The 18,693-nt window shown below is 33.4% G+C and overlaps 1 protein-coding gene across 1 annotated transcript in view; it reads left to right on the top strand.

Moving 5' to 3' along the window:
* The first annotated feature begins 8,510 nt into the window (after positions 1-8,510).
* Positions 8,511-18,693, top strand: part of myo5aa (myosin VAa) — an 87,943-nt gene continuing 77,760 nt past the window's right edge. The window contains exons 1-4 of the mRNA XM_073849987.1: positions 8,511-8,651; positions 12,794-12,965; positions 13,059-13,203; positions 17,714-17,870. Of these exons, the coding sequence (XP_073706088.1) occupies positions 8,511-8,651; positions 12,794-12,965; positions 13,059-13,203; positions 17,714-17,870 (615 nt within the window). The remainder of the gene's footprint in view (positions 8,652-12,793; positions 12,966-13,058; positions 13,204-17,713; positions 17,871-18,693) is intronic.

The following is an 18,693-nucleotide window of genomic DNA, read 5'->3' as shown; positions in this document are numbered from 1 at the left end:
ACATTTTTATTTTTGGGTGAACTATCCCTTTAAGGCAACTGTAGAACTTTTAGTTTCCACCAGTAAAATGTAATTTTGTCAATTAACTCTCTTGTGCTATATTTCAGTTTTCCTAAGGTCAAAAGATTTGTGAAGCTTTGTGAAGAGCAGATTGATAAGTTTTTTATTGATAGTTTCCAGTGAGTCAATGAATCACTTTAAGAGTGAATCATTAAAATCGGTTTTTGAACAAGATCAACTGTTTTGTTGGAAAGATCTGACACAAAACAGGACTCTACACTTTTCTTTTCAGGAGCACTTGTGAGAAGAACACAAAAGTGTATTTTCATGTTTAACAAGGCTCAGAGGTGGCATGAGTGAAATCAAATTCATAAATTCATGTTGCGATTAATGTTTTAAATATACATTTTGAATACAGAAATAATAGCTGTTTTAAATAACTGGAGAGATACTTTAAAAATGAAACTTAATCTGCCAGTAAGTCACTGATTTAATTACTGAATCATTAATATATTTGATTAGTTCGAACTAATGATTCATTCAGGAATAAAGCAACTTGCTGTCTTTATGAATGGGAAATTGAATCATTGACTCACTAGATTTGTTTAAAAACACAAGTTCATTCATAAACGAAACAGCGCTGTGTTTGAATGGAGATGCGCAGCGGCTCAGTTGTGACTTGTTTCGGACTAAGTTTAACAGCAAAATCAGGTAATAGTGTTATAGTCAGACAACGCAAGTCACTTAATATTAAATTCTTGTTTATTTAACTGTTGTATTAAATCAATATCTCATTTACAAACTCCCTTAAAAATCTTTAAAAGCTGTCAGTCATCTTAGTTCATCGCAATCTCACAAAGTTCAATTATAATAAACGGAGCTCTCTTCAATGGACAATCAGTCTCTTATTTACACTCTCTGTACACTTTGATTATGAAAGCATTGGTGAGATATGTCTGTGATTCATTACTCAATGTTGCAAAAACACATAGAAACATTTGAAGCTTCCCTCAGCACAAACACAAATATACTGATCAGGTCAGTCGCACTGCTGCTCCTAAATATTTTTAGATAGTCGCACGCAGTAGTTTGCAGTCGCACTGTAGAGCCCTGCAAAATAATGATTGGTTAATAATTGGATGTCACTACTTATTATAATTAATAATGACTAAACCTGCATATGTTCTACATACAAACTAAGCAAAGTAACTAATAACACTTTCAACAGTGTTTTAGTTTCAGATCCCATTCTGTATTGTTGCATGGTAACCAGTACAGTATTAAGTATATCTTATACAGTTTTTGAACATTATGAGGGTATGTAACTTACAATTCATTTTGGGTAAACTATTGCTTTACTTCAGATCATTATAGGATTGCTACGGATATGTGCAAGACTGTGTGAGTGATAGCAAGAAAAAATAAATGAGTGTGTCTGAATCACCACATAAATTGAACTTTATGAACATGATATTGTGAAATGACGTCCAGAGTGAATGATGTGGTCAGGAAATGAGCTTTCAAGCAGCTCACAGTCAGATCACAGTTGGGTTTCATTGAAATGCTACAGGTGAATGGGATTGAGATGTCACCTCAGGTGAAGATTAGGTTAATGACTGTAAGTCAGAGGTGTAGTTCAGCTGGTTGGGATTCACCTCATCTAAAATATCTATTCCTGGTTTAATCTTCACTTTTTCACACAGTTGGACTCAATGCACTTGGAATGGACTCACTATCAAATGGAGTCTAAAGGCTGTGTTTGACTGTATGCTTTCATGCTTTTTACAACCATAGAGACATTACTGTTTAGTAGGGATGCACCGAAATGAAAATTCTTGGCCGAGGCCTAACAAAATGAAACACTGGGCTGAAGGCCCATTATCGAATACAGTTTTTCGTGTTTTTCCCTCATGTATTTTGCCTTTTTTTTTTTTCCACCGTTGTATAAATGAAATAGCCAGTATTTGCTTCGTACAGTTTTGTGTTGCTTCTCAAAGAAAAAATAAATTACAAAACAACTATTTAAAAATATTTATTTAACACTGAACATTTTTAACATTCTAGTAGACATTATAACCTACCAACAAACCACAGTTAAACTTAAAATTAAATAAGTTAGTAAACTAATATTCTTTGGCCATTTTAAGAGCCCCTTGTTTTTTTTTAATGGACAAATAAATGCAGCCTTGCAGAGCAAAGGAGAATGTTAGAATAAAAGTATTAATAATGTATCTCTCGCTGTCAGTCGCTGTCTTTCTCGGACAGTTTTAAATGTTTCCACACTGACCACATGTTTGCTGCATTAGTGCGCGCCTCTATTTGATTGCATCACTATTTTCGGCAGAATAATTTTGGTTGCTGAACATTCGGTGCATCCCTATAATTTAGGGTTTTCACTCGTGCACTGCTGTCACTTCCAGTTAGTATTTTTTTAGTGAAACCTTGTAGATGTCTCCATTCATATGAGTGTGTGTGCTTACCATGCCACATGCTCATGTATTATGTCACATTACAGAGGCTCTTTCATTGGTTGCTGGGTCGTATGTCTCCGTCTGCTGAATCATGTGGTTGTGTCACATGAGGATTATCTCATGTTTTTAAGCTTTATTGTAACCACACACACTCGCTGTTTTCACACCATCCTGTAATCCTCAGTTTTCTGCCATTATGGTTGATCGTCAGTGTGAATGTGGCCAAGTGGGAGAGATACAGGATTTTGGCTGTGAGTGTGTTTGTGTGTGAGAGAGATGGTGTTGAGATGCTATTTTTACCCTCTCTGCTCTTGTTCCTGTGCCTCTGTTGCTAGGAGCTCAGTTCTGGGATGTTCTCCTCCAGAGACTCAGGTTGAACAAATGAATACGTCACTGCTTCTGTGGATGCTGCTCTGTTTTAGAGTATATCTCTGTGTTTATGTGTGTTTTGCTTCTGAACCACTTGTTAATTATTGTGTATAATTAATATACAACCATGTACGCACACACTACCAAGAATCGCAATTGACTAGTACATTTTTAGTTTATACGACATAAAGACACTGCAAGGAACAACTAATGATGGGCTGTTTAATTATTAGAAAATGATGTACATTAGGGCCCGTATTCACATAACATTTTATCTTACCGCTAAGAGTTTGGTAACACTTTCTCTGAAGCCCCTAATTATAAGACAATAAGGGTATTTCTAAGGCATTATAATCTATTCATTGTAAAAAACCTTATAATATGTTATATCATCTCATTAATAATCATGACAACAATTATAATACATTAAAGTACTTGAGTATTTGAGGTTATAACTTTTAAGGTTATGATTATTTATAACACACAATGGAACGCCATATTAAATCTACTTCATTTATAATGGACTATATCATATTACATTTATTTTTTACATTATATTACATTTTATTTTGATGGTCCCCTTACTTTGACTATAAGCGACTTTCCAACTACTTCATAGAAAGTGTTACCAAGAGTTCTCCTAAATAGCAGTAAAAGTTTTGAGCTGAGAGTTTTCTCTTAAAACCTATTCCCAAAGCTGCTGAGACAAACTATTACTAAGGAATAGAGAGAAGTCTTAAACTAAGAGAAAAGGGTGGGGTTGAGCTCATTAGTATGGATGATGTCAGCATGCTTATTAACTATGCACACTGTGATTGGCTGATGGGGCAGGAGTCTCTGTCAGGGATTTGTTCATAGAAATATTGCAGAGTGCGTTATAATGTTGCCATATTAGTAGCTGAAAACAAAACTGATAAGAAAAAAATAAGAAGAATGTGTTATTTAAAAAAAAAAAAAACTAATTAAATGTAAAAAATGTAACACAGGGAATTCTGGGAATGTCAATTTACTTTTATTCACTGTAAAATTTACATTCTTTTTTCACTTCTAAAAACAGAATACTATCGTAAAATTACATGCAACGTCCAATACAGTTTTACACCGTATATCGAAGGGGAACTTACCATTGACCATTTAACAGGTTTTTACTGTAGCATTTTTACAGCATTTTAAAGATTACATGAATTACGCAAATCATGTTTTTTTTTGCCATTTGGGCACTGTGACACTGTTAAACATTGTTGAACAATTTGTTTGTTACCTAAATCATGTCACTTTTGGGCCAATCTGATGCAGTGCAGAAGATAAGTAATTGAGCAATTATTGGATCAGTCAAAAAGAAACAAGTCCAGAAAGCATAGCTTTGGACAATTAGATTCAATCTATAGGACCTTATAGACATATCAGAGGGACAGATCAAAGGACTGAATAACCAGTAGCCTTTAGGTTACATCATAATCACAACCTTTTTTTTTTTTTGTTATCACTAGTCTATAACTAGTTTATGTGAACGTCTTTATAATTAAAGGGGGAAAGACGTTCTTATTTTAGAGACTACTTCATTGGTCAAAAAGTTGTACATGCACATTCGTGTGCATTGAGACATTATTATTGGAATGCATTTATCTGCTAAAAGTATTTATTTATTGTTTCATAAATGTATTCTTGCCCACCTCGTGAGGTGTTGATGTAAACAATATTGATTTGAAAACTAAAAGATGCAGGGCAAATGCAACATCAGAGAGATGTATCAGGCCTTGCATTGTTCATTTAGAGAGCTGCTGCTGTGTTGAATATGTCATTAATATATTAATCAAACAACAATATTGACAGGAAAAAAGTTATATAAGTAAAACCACATCAGACACTTGAAACTGTATTTTTCTAATTGAGAAATACTTGAACAATTGAATTTGCTAGCGATTGAAAAAAAAAAAAAAAAAGCTTTTTTTGTGTGTGTGTGTGTTACGGTTTGCTGTTGTGAAATTTTAATGGTATTAGTGCCTATGACTTTATTATCACCTAATATTAAAAATGCATGATCAGTTTTGTGGCAGTGTGTGTGTGAGTCTCATACAGGAGTGAGTGTGGAAATCTGGACTATATTCCATCTGGCCTGCGTGACTAACTCTGACGTAATCGCTGCTTTAAAACACACACACACACACACACACACACACACACACACACACACACACACACACACACACACACACACACACACACACACACACACACACACACACACACACACACACACACACACTGACAAATGGACCTCTCTGACTCAGAAACATGCTGGAGCCAACTGACACAATTGATTGCTATTTTATGTTGGTGTTTCCAAAGTTCTTCTCTTTTGAATAAATATCCTTTAGTGTAATATTATAGACCACATCCTGGAACCTTAAAAGTGTGCAGCTCACTTGTCATCATCAGTTTGACTGTACTTTCTTTCTGCTGTATCTTTGCTTGATTCTTTGCTGGTGTTAATTAGGATCAGTCAGTCGTGTATAATCAGGATTGTTGGTTGTTCTATCAGATGAACTGAGCTTGTTGTCTTCTGTTGTCTTCAGTGCATTCATACTGTCTCTGGCTTGAGAAAGACAAATGCTATTTAAACTTAATATTCTTCTGAGACTCATTCAAACTAACCTGCTAATCATGCTAACAACATGCTAGTAACATGCTAATCATGTTAGCAACATGCTACCAACATGCTAGTAACATGCTAATGATGATAAAATCATGCTAGCAACATGTTAGCAACATGCTAATCATGCAAGCAAAATGCTAGTAACTTGCAAATGATGTTAAAACATGCTATTAACATGCTAATCATGTTTGCAACATGCTAGCAACAAACTAGTAACATGCTAATCGTGATCAAATCATGCTAGCAACTTGTTAATAATGCAAAACATGCTAGTAACTTGCTAATCATGTTAGCAAAGTTTTATTAACATGCTAATCATGCTAGTAACATGCTAGTGACAGGTTAGAAACATGCTAGAAACATGCTAATCATGGTAGCAACATGTTAGTGACATGCTAGTCGTGCTAAAAACTTTCTAGTAACTTGTTAATCATGCTATCCTCAATGTTAGAAACATGCTAGTAATTTGCTAATCATGCTAGCAACATGCTAGTGACATGCTAGTCATGTTAGAAGCATGTTAGTAACTTGTTAATCAGGCTAGTAACATACTAACAACGTTAACAACATGCTAATTATGTTAGCAACATGGTAGTAACATGCTAATGATGATAAAATCATGCTAGCAACATGTTAATCATGCTAGCAAAATACTAGTAACTTGCAAATGATGTTAAAACATGCTAGCAACATGCTAGCAACATGCTAATCATGCTAGCAACAAGCTAATAACATGCTAATCGTGATCAAATCATGCTAGCAACTTGTTAATAATGCAAAACATGCTAGTAACTTGCTAATCATGTTAGCAAAGTGTTATTAACATGCTAATCATGCTAGTAACATGCTAGTGACAGGTTAGAAACATGCTAGAAACATGCTAATCATGGTAGCAACATGTTAGTGACATGCTAGTCATGCTAAAAACTTTCTAGTAACTTGTTAATCATGCTATCCACATTTTAGAAACATGTTAGTAATTTGCTAATCATGTTAGCAACATGCTAGTGACATGCTAGTCATGTTAGAAGCATGTTAGTAACTTGTTAATCATGCTAGTAACATACTAACAATGTTAACAACATGCTGATTATGTTAGCAACATGCTAGTAACATGCTAATTATGATAAAATAATGCTAGCAACATGCTAATCATGCTAGTGACATGCTAGTCATGTTAGAAGCATGTTAGTAACTTGTTAATCATGCTAGTAACATACTAATATGTTAACAACATTAACATGTTAACACAATTATGCTAGCAACATGCTAATCATGCTAGCAACATGCTAGTGACATGCTAGTCATGTTAGAAGCATGTTAGTAACTTGTTAATCATGCTAGTAACATACTAACATGTTAACACAATTATGCTAGCAACATGCTAATCATGCTAACAACATGCTAGTGACATGCTAGTCATGCTAGCAACATGCTAGTAACTTGTTAATCATGCTAGTAACTTGCTATCTATATATCAATCAACTTTAAGCTTTTAAAACTGCTTTAAACTTAAAACTATTTCAGACTGAAAATGGTCAAACGTAAAACTTTTTTCAACTTTTTAAACTTATTAAACTTTTTAAACTTTTTAAAGCTTTCAAACTTCTCAAACTTTCTGGTCTGGCTTTTTCAAGCCTATTTAAAGTTTGTCTTGACAAACTTTTTTATCTAGTTTTTATATTTACCCTTTTTTTATAGAAACACTAAATGACAAAAAGTATTTTAAGCACCACAACCAGTCCACATGACAAATACACATTCATACATAGCTATTGTTTGGGGCATAAACCCCAAAAAAATAATTTACTAGCCAACAGCGATTCTATTGCTAAGGTGTCCGTAGAGGGTTGATAATATTTACAATAATTTATTGAATTTAATAGGTGTCTCTCACATTGTCCCACAGCAACATTAAAATAGATGTTTTATAATAATAATATATTCCATTTAGTGTCCATTTCATTCATTTAACATATTTAATATCAGAGACATCCAAGTTATGTGACATATTTAAAAAAAAAAATTAAATTAAAAAGTAACACAATAGTTACTTTCCCTGGTAATTAGTTACATTATAATGTTGTACTAACTCTATTTGTTACTGTTTGTGAAATGCAGTGTTGGAGGTAATGCATTACAAGTAACACAAGTTACGTAACAATATAACTTTTTCCAAGTAACTAGTAAAGTAACGCATTACTTTTTAATTGACAAGAAAATATCGGAGTTACTTTTTCCCCCATTTATTGACTAAAAGCTCTCCTGTCCTCATGTTGAGAGAAATTGTGAGTAAGATGTTACTTTAGTTCTAGAATAAATGTGAACATGCATTAATTCATCTCACTCACTAAAAAACAAATACAGTATTTTTTTAAATGAATAAAAACAGTGAAATTCAACACAAACCTGCAATAATTAAATGTTAAATAATACAAATATCCTTTATGTATTTAATCCCATTTTATTAACTGATGTCTTTGCTGCCGACCTTCGATGATCCAATTCATCCATACTAATAAGCAGAAATTACTCAAGATAATCTAACATTTGTTTTCATTTGTTTATTGCTGAAGAGTTGACATTTGTTCTTCTGCGGTCTACTGTACAGACGACAATTTACTTTTCTCTAAGCCTGAGGCTTTTGCTGTGAAAAGGCTTTTACATTTGACAAAAATACAACTTTTTATATTAAAAACAAACAAGCAAGCCCTGCCCAGATTTAAAAAGTAACGCAAAAGTAACGTAATTAGTTACTTTTTTAGGGAGTAACTCAATATTGAAATGCTACTTTTAAAAGTAACTTTCCCCAACATTGTTGAAAAGTAACTAGTGACAGGAAGAAGTAACATGCCCAACACTGTTGTTGAGTTCCTGTGTCATGTGATTACATGTTTTCAGCATCAGCTGACATGTTTGGCAGCAGAATGTCTTTCTTTTTCACTCTTGCTCTTTGGCATTCCTATATGATTAACCACAATGTCTCAGATCTGTGTTAACCACAGTAATATTGAATGAACATGCTGATGTTTCTCTCTGTGCAGTATGCGCGGGTCTGGATCCCGGATGTGGAGGAAGTGTGGAAGTCAGCAGAGCTCACCAAGGACTACAGGCAAGGAGATGGAGTACTGCAGCTACAGCTGGAGGATGGAAAGGTCAGTGTGTGAATTAGACTAATGAGTGTTTATAAGCCTCATCAGACTCTTTTCATTAGCACTGCTCACAATACCATAGATTTATGGAGTACTTGAATTTTATTGGGACTGGTCCAAGGGATTGATCCTGCAGCCTTTGTGTTAGCAGCACAGATCATTAACCATTAGCTTAAACGTCCTGCTTTCATTCACACTGTTCAAATACTATAGACAATTGAGTTTAGGCAGTGCTGTTACAGTAAATGCATTAATAGACCACTAGCAGTCAGGCATACTTACAGTGCCTTGCAAAAGTATTCATACCCCTTCATTTTTGTCACGTTTAGTTTTGTTGCAGCATTATGTTAAACTGCTTTAAATGAGTTTTTTTCCCTCATCAATTTACACTCCATACACCATAATGATGACAAAACAAAAACCAGATTTGCACATTTGACAAATGTATTAAAAATAAAAGACTGATTCATCCCCTTAACTTACTTCATAGTTGAAGTAGCTTTACAGCCTCAAGTGTTTTTGGGTCTGATGTGAGCTTCTTTGCACATCTGCATTTGGCAATTATCTGCCATTCTTTGCCTCACCTTTTCACCTCTCCATCTCTGTCAGCTTGGACATTTTCTAGAGTCCTAGTTGTTCCAATCGTCTTCCATTATGGAGAACGCTTCTGTCAACCTTCAATGCAGCAGATTTGTTTCTGAACTCTTCTCTAGATCATCGCCTTAACGCAAGTCTGTCACTGAGCTCTACAGGCAGTTATCTTGGTTTTTGCTCTGATCTGCATTTTCAGCTGTTAGACCTTTTCTGAGAGGTGTGTGTCTTTCTAAATCAGACTCATTCAAATGAATTTGCCACAGTTTAACTCCACTCCAAGTGTAGGAACATCTAGAAGTGATATGAATGCTCCTGAGATACATTTCCAGTTTCCCAGAAAAGGGTATGAATACTTATGCAACGGGATCTTTTTAGTTTTTGATTTTTAATAAATTTGCACATGTTAAAAACAACAACATTAAAACATTGTTATGCATTTATTTGTATTAATATGAGACTGGTATATAATTCAATGATGTTACAATAACTAAGCCAACCCAAGATATGTTTAATCTTTCAGCTGAGTGATAATAGAAAAAGTCAAACTAGTCCATTTTATATCAAAGTTCAAATTGTATCAGAAACTGAACACACCTGATGCTGTGTGATCTGTAAAGTGCTGTTTACAAGAAACATACAGGAAATAATGTATATCAGTAATAATGCAAAAGTTGGAAAAGTAGTATAATCTTCATGCATAATAATTCGGCAAGTCAATATTCTAATCATATTTTTTCCAAGCACAATTATAAACCAATATTAACACTTACTATTGGGATTGTGCATAATCATTTGATATTTAATTGTTGATGAGGGAAGATGTGGCTTAAAATGAAAATACTGTCTATTTAACAACCTGTAGAAAAATTAAAAATGGTCTAATAATTATGCACAGGTTTGCACAAAACACTGTTGAACATTTCTTCAGGCAATGGCTTTGGCTCTTAATGAGTCTTAACTCTCACATCAGCGATCTCTGTAGGGGTCTAATGACAGCAAAAGTGCTGGTGGTAGTAATTTTTATGATCTTTGTAGTCATTTCTATTCATTATTATTATAAGTATTATCTTAATCTGATGGGTTTATTACCTCATTGCACTGAATAACATTCTGGCAGTAATACGGCTGGCAAAATAGCTGAAAAATTAAATTCCAAGTTTGTACTTAAATATTATTACAATTTGAATTATATTCGAATTTAAAATGCATAATTTCAGTTGGGGTGAAAAAAAAAGCTTTTGGCTTCTTTCCTGAGGCCACAAGAGCAAAATATTACAAATGCATGTTTATTCAAAGCAATGAAATTACATAACTATATGTGAATAAGAGCACTGCAAAAAATGCTTTTCTTGTTTCCAGCCAAAATATCAAAAAATTGAAAGAAACAAATCAAAATTAAGTACGTTTTTGCTTGAAACAAGCTGTATAATCTGCCAATGGGGTAAGAGAAATAATCTCTTATTGTTTTCTGTGAAAGTTTTTTTTTTTTTTTTTCTTACCCCATTGGCAGATTATTTTGCTTGTTCTAAGCAAAAACTCACTTAATTTTGACTATTTTTTTTTCTGATAACAAGAATTTTTTTTACTTTTCTAGAAAATTTTAGACATTTTTAGACACTGGAAACGAGACAAAAAATCTTAAGTAAGAAAAGCATTTTTTTTGCAGTGAGTGTATAATGATTAAAATAATGTTTATAAACCAATTCTAATTAATTAAGTTGATTAAAGACCTATAAACATCATGTTTTATCATCATACAAATCATGCATGTATGTATAAGTTTAATACAAAGGACCGAAAACCAATCACACTGAGTGCTTTTTTAATTTAAAAACATGAGATGCAGTGTGATGGTAAAAAAAAAAAAAAAACCTGCCATAAATCTCGAGATATGTTTTTTTTTAAAGTTGAACTTGCATTATGTTAATTGGGTTTCTACACATCCATCTCTCTTGTGCGAGACGCAAGTGCAACGGAGATAGATGTACCTCTAGAAAATGAGTGAAACAATGCATTCTGTGTGAACGGCTTACACTTCAAAAAATGCTTTTCTTACTTTGATTTTTTTGTTCCAACCAAAATATCTAAAAATTCTAGTAATTCGAGTAAAAATGATTGTCTTGTTTTCAGAAAAAACAAGTCCAAATTAAGTGCGTTCTTGCTTGAAACAAGCAAAATAATCTGCCAATGGGGTAAGAAAAATAATCTTGTTTTCTGTTTGAAATAAAACATTTTTTCTTACCCCATTGGCAGACTATTTTGCTTGTTCTAAGCAAAAACTCTTTGCTCTTTTTTCTGAAAACAAGAAAATATTTTTTACTTGTCTAGAAAATCCTTCTTGATTTAAGAATTTTTAGATATTTTGGCTGGAAACAAGACAAAAACATTGATTCTCTCTTTTTCTGCTATATTTTTAATGAACAACGCTGCAGTGCCGCATCTGGATAGGCTAATAAAAACATTATAATGCAACAACAATTACATCATCATCACTTAAAGCACACCTAAAATTCAAATGTAACATTTTTGCATTCGAATATGGGTTTTTATTTTAAATTTGATGAATATTAAAAATTATAATTTTTTTTTTGACAGAATTTCCAAAACACAAGTGAAGAAGAAACTGAAACAACAGATGCTTCCACATGTAATCTAACACAATCATCAGACATAAAACAGCATCAAAACCATAGATATGGAAAACTGTGTGACGTTATGGAATAAAATAAAATTTCAATTACCCACATTCAAGTGTTTATAAAAAAAGAATGCATGAAGCTAGAATTTTTGTTTGCAAGCAGATACTCTGTTCTTTCTTTTGATGTTTTGTTCAGATATTCAAATAACAAAATATATACAAATTAATACCTAAATAGGGACATAGTAGTATACTTAAAGTATGATGTAAAGTTCACTTAAAGAAAACTTACGAGTATACTTGCAGTATAAAACTACTAAACTAGTAATTTACTGAGACTATACTTCAAAGTGTACTAAAAATGCATATAAAAGTATTTAATTAGTAAACTATCAGTATACCTATAAGTTCACTTTTAGTATACTTGCAGTACAAACTGAAAACATAGATGTAAACTAGTTTACTACTGTTATACATAAAGTATACTTTTATGTACTAGAAAGTGGGTCAATTGAGTCTCAAGGAGTATTGAAATGGTACACTTAAATACTACTAGTACGCTGATATTTGTGTACTTACTACATAAAGTATACTTAAAATAGACTAGAAGTATACTTCTTTTTGGTAAGGGTTATTTTGAAGAATGGCACGCACGTTGTTCCACATTTATTTGACTTGTATACTTCAGCAGAACACAAAAGGAGGTGATTTGCAGATTTTTGACACCGATTATTTCCATATCACAAAAGCTATTTAAAGTGATGTTGAATGGCATTGGTTCTCCTGTGGCTTGTGACCAATTCAGACTTGAATGAGCAGAAACCCATCGTCTGACTTCAGAAGATGTATGATGGTTTCCCCTCAAAAAAGAATCTCTTGTGTGATTTGTTGTGCGGTGAATTGTGTTTTTTAGGATCTGGAGTACAAATTGGACCCCAAGACGAACAACTTGCCACACCTCCGTAATCCAGATATCCTGGTGGGAGAAAATGACCTGACAGCTCTCAGTTATCTTCATGAGCCTGCTGTGTTACACAACCTGAAAGTGCGCTTCATCGATTCCAAACTCATCTACACATACTGTGGTAAACACACACACACACACACACACACACACTAGACAAACACTTAATGTATCTAGAATGATTGAGCTCAGTGTTTTTTATCGTTTGACCCAGGTATTGTTCTAGTGGCTATAAACCCATATGAGACGCTGCCCATCTATGGAGCGGACATTATTAACGCGTACAGCGGCCAGAATATGGGAGATATGGACCCTCACATCTTCGCAGTGGCAGAAGAGGCTTACAAACAGATGGCCAGGTAGGGCTGAACAAGTCAAAATCTATTAAACTGCTAGCCCTGATATACAAAACTAATTTAAATGAACAAAACGGTCTGTTATCAATAGTTTATTGTCAATGAACTCAATGCAAAATTTACACAGAATCCTTGATCGCATGGAATCCTGAAATGCCCAGATTTTGTCTGCAAAAGTTGGCCAAACAATGGTGAATGTGATCACACCTTTAGAGAACAAAAATCAGCTTTATAAAGCAGCTACGTGTGTCTGAGTTAGGGGTGTGTGATATATATCATCTTCGATAATATCGTAATTGTTGTTTTCACAATGTGTGATTTGACATTATTAAGTATATTGCATAAAACAAACAAAACACACCTACAGAGTGATGAAGTCTAGTAAGTATGCATTTAGAGTGTGTTCTTTCACTGCGTGATTGAGTCTATTACAATGCATTTAGAATGATTACATAATTTAAGATATAGGGGCAGAAAGTCTATACATTTATATCATTTCATAGAGTTAATCAATATCACACGAAGACTGACGTTTTTTCCTTCGAAAATCAGCATGACTACAAATGTGATACTGATTTTATACAACAGTTCAATAAACAAGAAGATATATTAAAGGACTTACGTTTTAGACAGCATATTTCCTGTTTTTGCTCAATTTCGCCAACAAAAATCATTCCAAACACAGCCACAGTACTGTTTTGAGTCTCTGAGCGACATGATGGTGTTTGGTTCCTGAATGAATCAACTGTTTAAATTATTCAGTTCAATTGCAATGACTCACTTATTAACAGAGACTTACTGACACATACTGGCCTTTTTTTTAAATTTTGCATTCAAAGTATATTTTTACTTTTAAAAAATGTTCAAATATGGCTGCATTAACATGTGGAAATACATCTAAATGCCACTTCATATGCAACTTCTGCAAAGATGAATTCAGTTGATACTGATTAATTTGGTAACAGCCTAAATGCATTATTATTAGAACTGACTAATTAAATGTAAGAATTTGACTCAAAAGATGATGCACACTTTTAGAAAAAGTGGCTTTATAAAGGTAAAAATGCCCATAAAAGGTAAAAATCAATTTAAACTTATTGGAAAATAATAATTTCTAGCACCGCTGAGCACACAGAATATATGAAGAATATCAAACACTTCAGCATGGTACACTGTGAAAAATGCTTTTCTTACTTAGATTTTTTGTCTTGTTTCGAGCCAAAATATCGAAAGATCTTGAATCAGGAAGGATTTTCTAGACAAGTAAAAATTATTATCTGGTTTTTAGTAAAAACAAGTCAAAATGAAGTGAATTTTTGCTTAAAACAAGCAAAATAATCTGCCAATGGGGTAAGAAAAAAAAAATCTTATTTCAAGCAGACAACTAGATTATTTTTCTTACCCCATTGGCAGATTATTTTGCTTGTTTCAAGCAAAAACTCACCTAATTTTGACCTGTTTTTACTAAAAACAAGACACTCATTTTTACTCATCTAGAAAATCCTTCCTGATTCAAGAATTTTTAGATATTTTGGCTGGACACGAAACAAGACAAAAAAATCTAAGTAAGAAAAGCATTTTTTTGCAGTGTAGCCCTTAAGCACAATTACACACACAGCTAATTATTGTCTAATTATCATTATCAATAAAATCCTCAATAAAAATATTGAGATGTTCTTGATTGCATGGAATTCTATTGAAATGACCAGAATTTGTCTGCAAAAACTAGCCAAAAAATGGTGAACGTGATCACACCGTAACAGAAAAAACACAGCTTTATAAAGATTGTAAAATCTATACGATTTTTATTAAGGAGCTAGTGCAGTGTTGACAGAACCGGGCTAATATGCTCATACTTTCCGGTTCACTGCAAAAAATGCTTTTCTTACTTAGATTTTTTTTGCCTTGTTTCCAGCCCAAATATCTAAAATAAAATAAAATTCTTATATTTAAGAAGCATTTTCTAGACATTTTCAGAAAAAAAATAGTAAAAATTATTTTTTTTCTTAGAACAAGCAAAATAATCTACCAATGGGGTAAGAAAAATAATCTTATTTCAAACCGAAAACAAGATTATTTTGCTTAAATAATCCCAAACTTTGGAACTCCTTGTCGCTATTTATAAAGGCTTCATCAACCATGGACAGTTTTAAAAAGAACTTAAAGACTTTTCATTAGGCTTTTGGTGTCTGAATGGGTCTGTTAATGTGAGTGATTTTGTTGTATGATTTATATTGATGTCATGATTGCGCTGCTTTGCTTGTTGTATGTTGTTTTATAGTTTTAACTATTTCTGTGCAGCACTTTGGTCCATTTCTATGGTTTTGAAAGTGCTTTATAAATAAATTTTGAGTTTGAACTTGTTTTAAACAAAAACTCGCTTAATTTCAACTTTTTTTTGTCTGAAAACAAGAAAATAATTTTTGCTTGTCTAGAAAATCCTTCTTGATTTAAGAATTTTTTGTCATTTTGGCTGGAAACGAGATAAAAAAAGTAAGAAAAGCATTTTTTCCAGTGTTCTAGTAAGAACTCTAGCTGCTGCGTTTTGGATCAGTTTGTTTATTAAGCGTGCAGAACAACAGCATTACAATGATCTATGCTTGAGGTCATGAATGCATGAATAAACATTTCTGCATTTGACATCAAGAGCATAGGTCATCATTTCCATATGGTTTTGAGATGAAAAGAAATTTGGTTTTGCAAATGCTAGAATGTGGCTTTCGAAGGAAAGATTGCTATTAAATAGCAAACCTAGGTTCCTAACTGATAACGAATCAGATCTGACAGAGCAACCATTGAGTATTAGACAATGTTTTAGGTTATTACATGCAAAGGTTTTAGGTCCAATAATTAACACCTCTGTTTTTTCAGAATTTAACAGTAAGCAATTACTCGCCATCCAGTTTTTTTATATCAACTATGAATTCCATTAGTTTCCCCGGGCCACAAACAAATATAGAGCTGAGTATCGTCAGCGTAACAATGAAAGCTAACACCATGTTTCCTGATGATATCTCCCAAGGCTAACATGTAAAGCGTAAAAAGTAATGGCCCTAGTACTGAGCCTTGAGGTACTCCATACTGCACTTGTCAGATAAGTACGATTCAAAGCATGCCAATGCATTTCCATTAATGCCAACATAATTTCAAGTCTATTCAAAAGAATGTTGTGGTCAGTAGTATCCAGTAGATCCAATAGCACTAATCGAGAGATACAACCATGATCGGTTGATAATAAGAGTAACAAATGACCTGAAAAAGAGAAGGTTTGCATTAGCCAAGCATTCATGTTTGCACAGAGTCAGTCTCTAGTTTTACAGTCAGTTGGTGAGTGTGTGAGTATGAGCTAACCTGCTCAATTGAAAGAGAAGGTTTGTAGGTCAGAATGTTGCTCACTGCAGCCCAGCCAAAAATAGACCAGCCACGGTTATGTTATCTTGGGTCTCTCTTTTCTTCCAATGCAGCTGCAATGGAGTGCACAGCTGTACCTGTCTGTCTGAAATCTTCATTGATCAATGGATGCCTTTGCATTTCCTCAAAGCCTTGTGTTTTTCTTCTATAGTCTTACACCTAGAACACCCTAGTAACCACCTAGCAACTACCCAGAACACTGGAAAAAATGCTTTTCTTTCTTAGATTTTATAGATATTAGATATTCTTAGCCAGAATATCTAAAAATTCTTAAATCAAGAAGGATTTTCTAGATGAGTAAAAATTCTGGTCTTGTTTAAAAAAAAAAAAAAAAAAAAAGTCAGAATTAAGAGCGTTTTTGCTTGAAACAAGAAAAATAATCTTGTTTTCTGCTTGAAATAAGACTTTTTTGCTTACCCCATTGGCAGATTATTTAGCTTGCTTTAAGAGAAAACTCACTTCATTTTGACTTGTTTTTTTTCTGAAAACAAGAAAATAAGTAAGAAGCCTTTTTTTTTTTTTTTTTTTTTTTTTGCAGTGAACACCTTAGGAACTGAGTAACAGCCATCCAGAAACCCTACATTGCAAAAAATGCTTTTCTTACTTAGATTTTGTCTCGTTTCCAGTCAAAATATCTTACAATTTTTAAATCAAGAAGGATTTTCTAGACAAGTAAAAGTCATTGTCTTGTTTTCAGAAAAAAACAAGTCAAAATGAAGTGAGTTTTTGCTTAGAACAAGCAAAATAATCTGCCAGTAGGGTAAGAAAAAAAAATCACATTTCAAACAGAAAACAAGATTATTTTTCTTACCCCATTGGCAGATTATTTTGCTTCTTTTAAGCGAAAAAGCACTTCATTTTGACTAAGAATTATTGTCTTGTTTTCAGAAAAAACTGCTCTTTAGATATTTTGGCTGGAAACAAGGCAAAAGTTCTAAGTAAGAAAAGCATTTTTGCAATGTAGTTATCCCAAGCAATGCCCTAACTTAAAAAGCAATAACACTTTTAGACAAGGACAAACACCGCTCACCACGCACTGACAAAAAAAGTTGAACTTATTCTCTTTTTCTTGCATTTATCTTATAGTTTTTGCATTTTTCAGGGATGAGAGGAATCAGTCCATCATTGTGAGCGGAGAATCCGGAGCAGGGAAAACCGTTTCGGCTAAATACGCCATGCGTTACTTTGCCACGGTCAGCGGCTCTGCCAGCGAAGCAAACGTGGAAGAAAAAGTTCTGGCATCCAACCCCATCATGGAGGTGAGTGTTCCCCGCATCTCTGAATCAGTGCTCCACCCTGGAGTCAGTACTGAGACTCGGGCTGTTTGTTTTCATAAAGGGCTTTAATAATACAGACATTCATATCTCAGAGAGCCAAAGCCCTTGGGCTGAGAGACTAAAAGCTCACTGGCTGAGCATGAGTGTCTTGTTCAGAGCATTATATCTGCATGGTCTTCACCTCCCCAGAGCTTCTTTCCCTTCAGAACAGCAGCAGAGTGTGTGTTTGAGCACATGTGTATTAGTGAAAGTTCACAATGACCTTCTCTGCTGTCCTCAACTCGTATGTTTTCAGTATACTTAAACAAGACACAATTATTATGTCAGAAATCTCATATACTGTATGTTAAAGCATCATAGGAACTCCAGACATGAAGGAACATTATTTTTATTGCAGATATCCTTCACAGAAAATGCTATCTACATTGGTCTTCGTTCTACATTTTTCTTTTATTTCAAAAATCATTAGGATATTAAGTAAAGATCATGTTCCATGAAGATATGTAGTAAAAAAAAAAAAACTATAAATATATCAAAAGTTAATTTTTGATTAGTAATATGCATTGCTAAGAGCTTCATTTGGACAACTTTAAAGGCGATTTTTTCAATATTTGGATTTTTACATTTTTCTTTTATGCCAAAAATCATTAGGATATTAAGATCATGTTTCATGAAGATATTTAGTAAATTTCCTACTATAAATATATCAAAAGTTAATTTTTGATTATTAATATGCATTGCTAAGAGCTTCATTTGGACAACTTTAAAGGCGATTTTTTCAATATTTGGATTTTTACATTTTTCT

Source organism: Garra rufa, chromosome 11, assembly GCF_049309525.1.
Source record: "Garra rufa chromosome 11, GarRuf1.0, whole genome shotgun sequence".
In the NCBI taxonomy this organism is placed as follows: domain Eukaryota; kingdom Metazoa; phylum Chordata; class Actinopteri; order Cypriniformes; family Cyprinidae; genus Garra; species Garra rufa.
The sequence above is the reverse complement of the archived record's forward strand: the minus strand, read 5'-3'. Positions and strand labels throughout refer to the sequence as shown.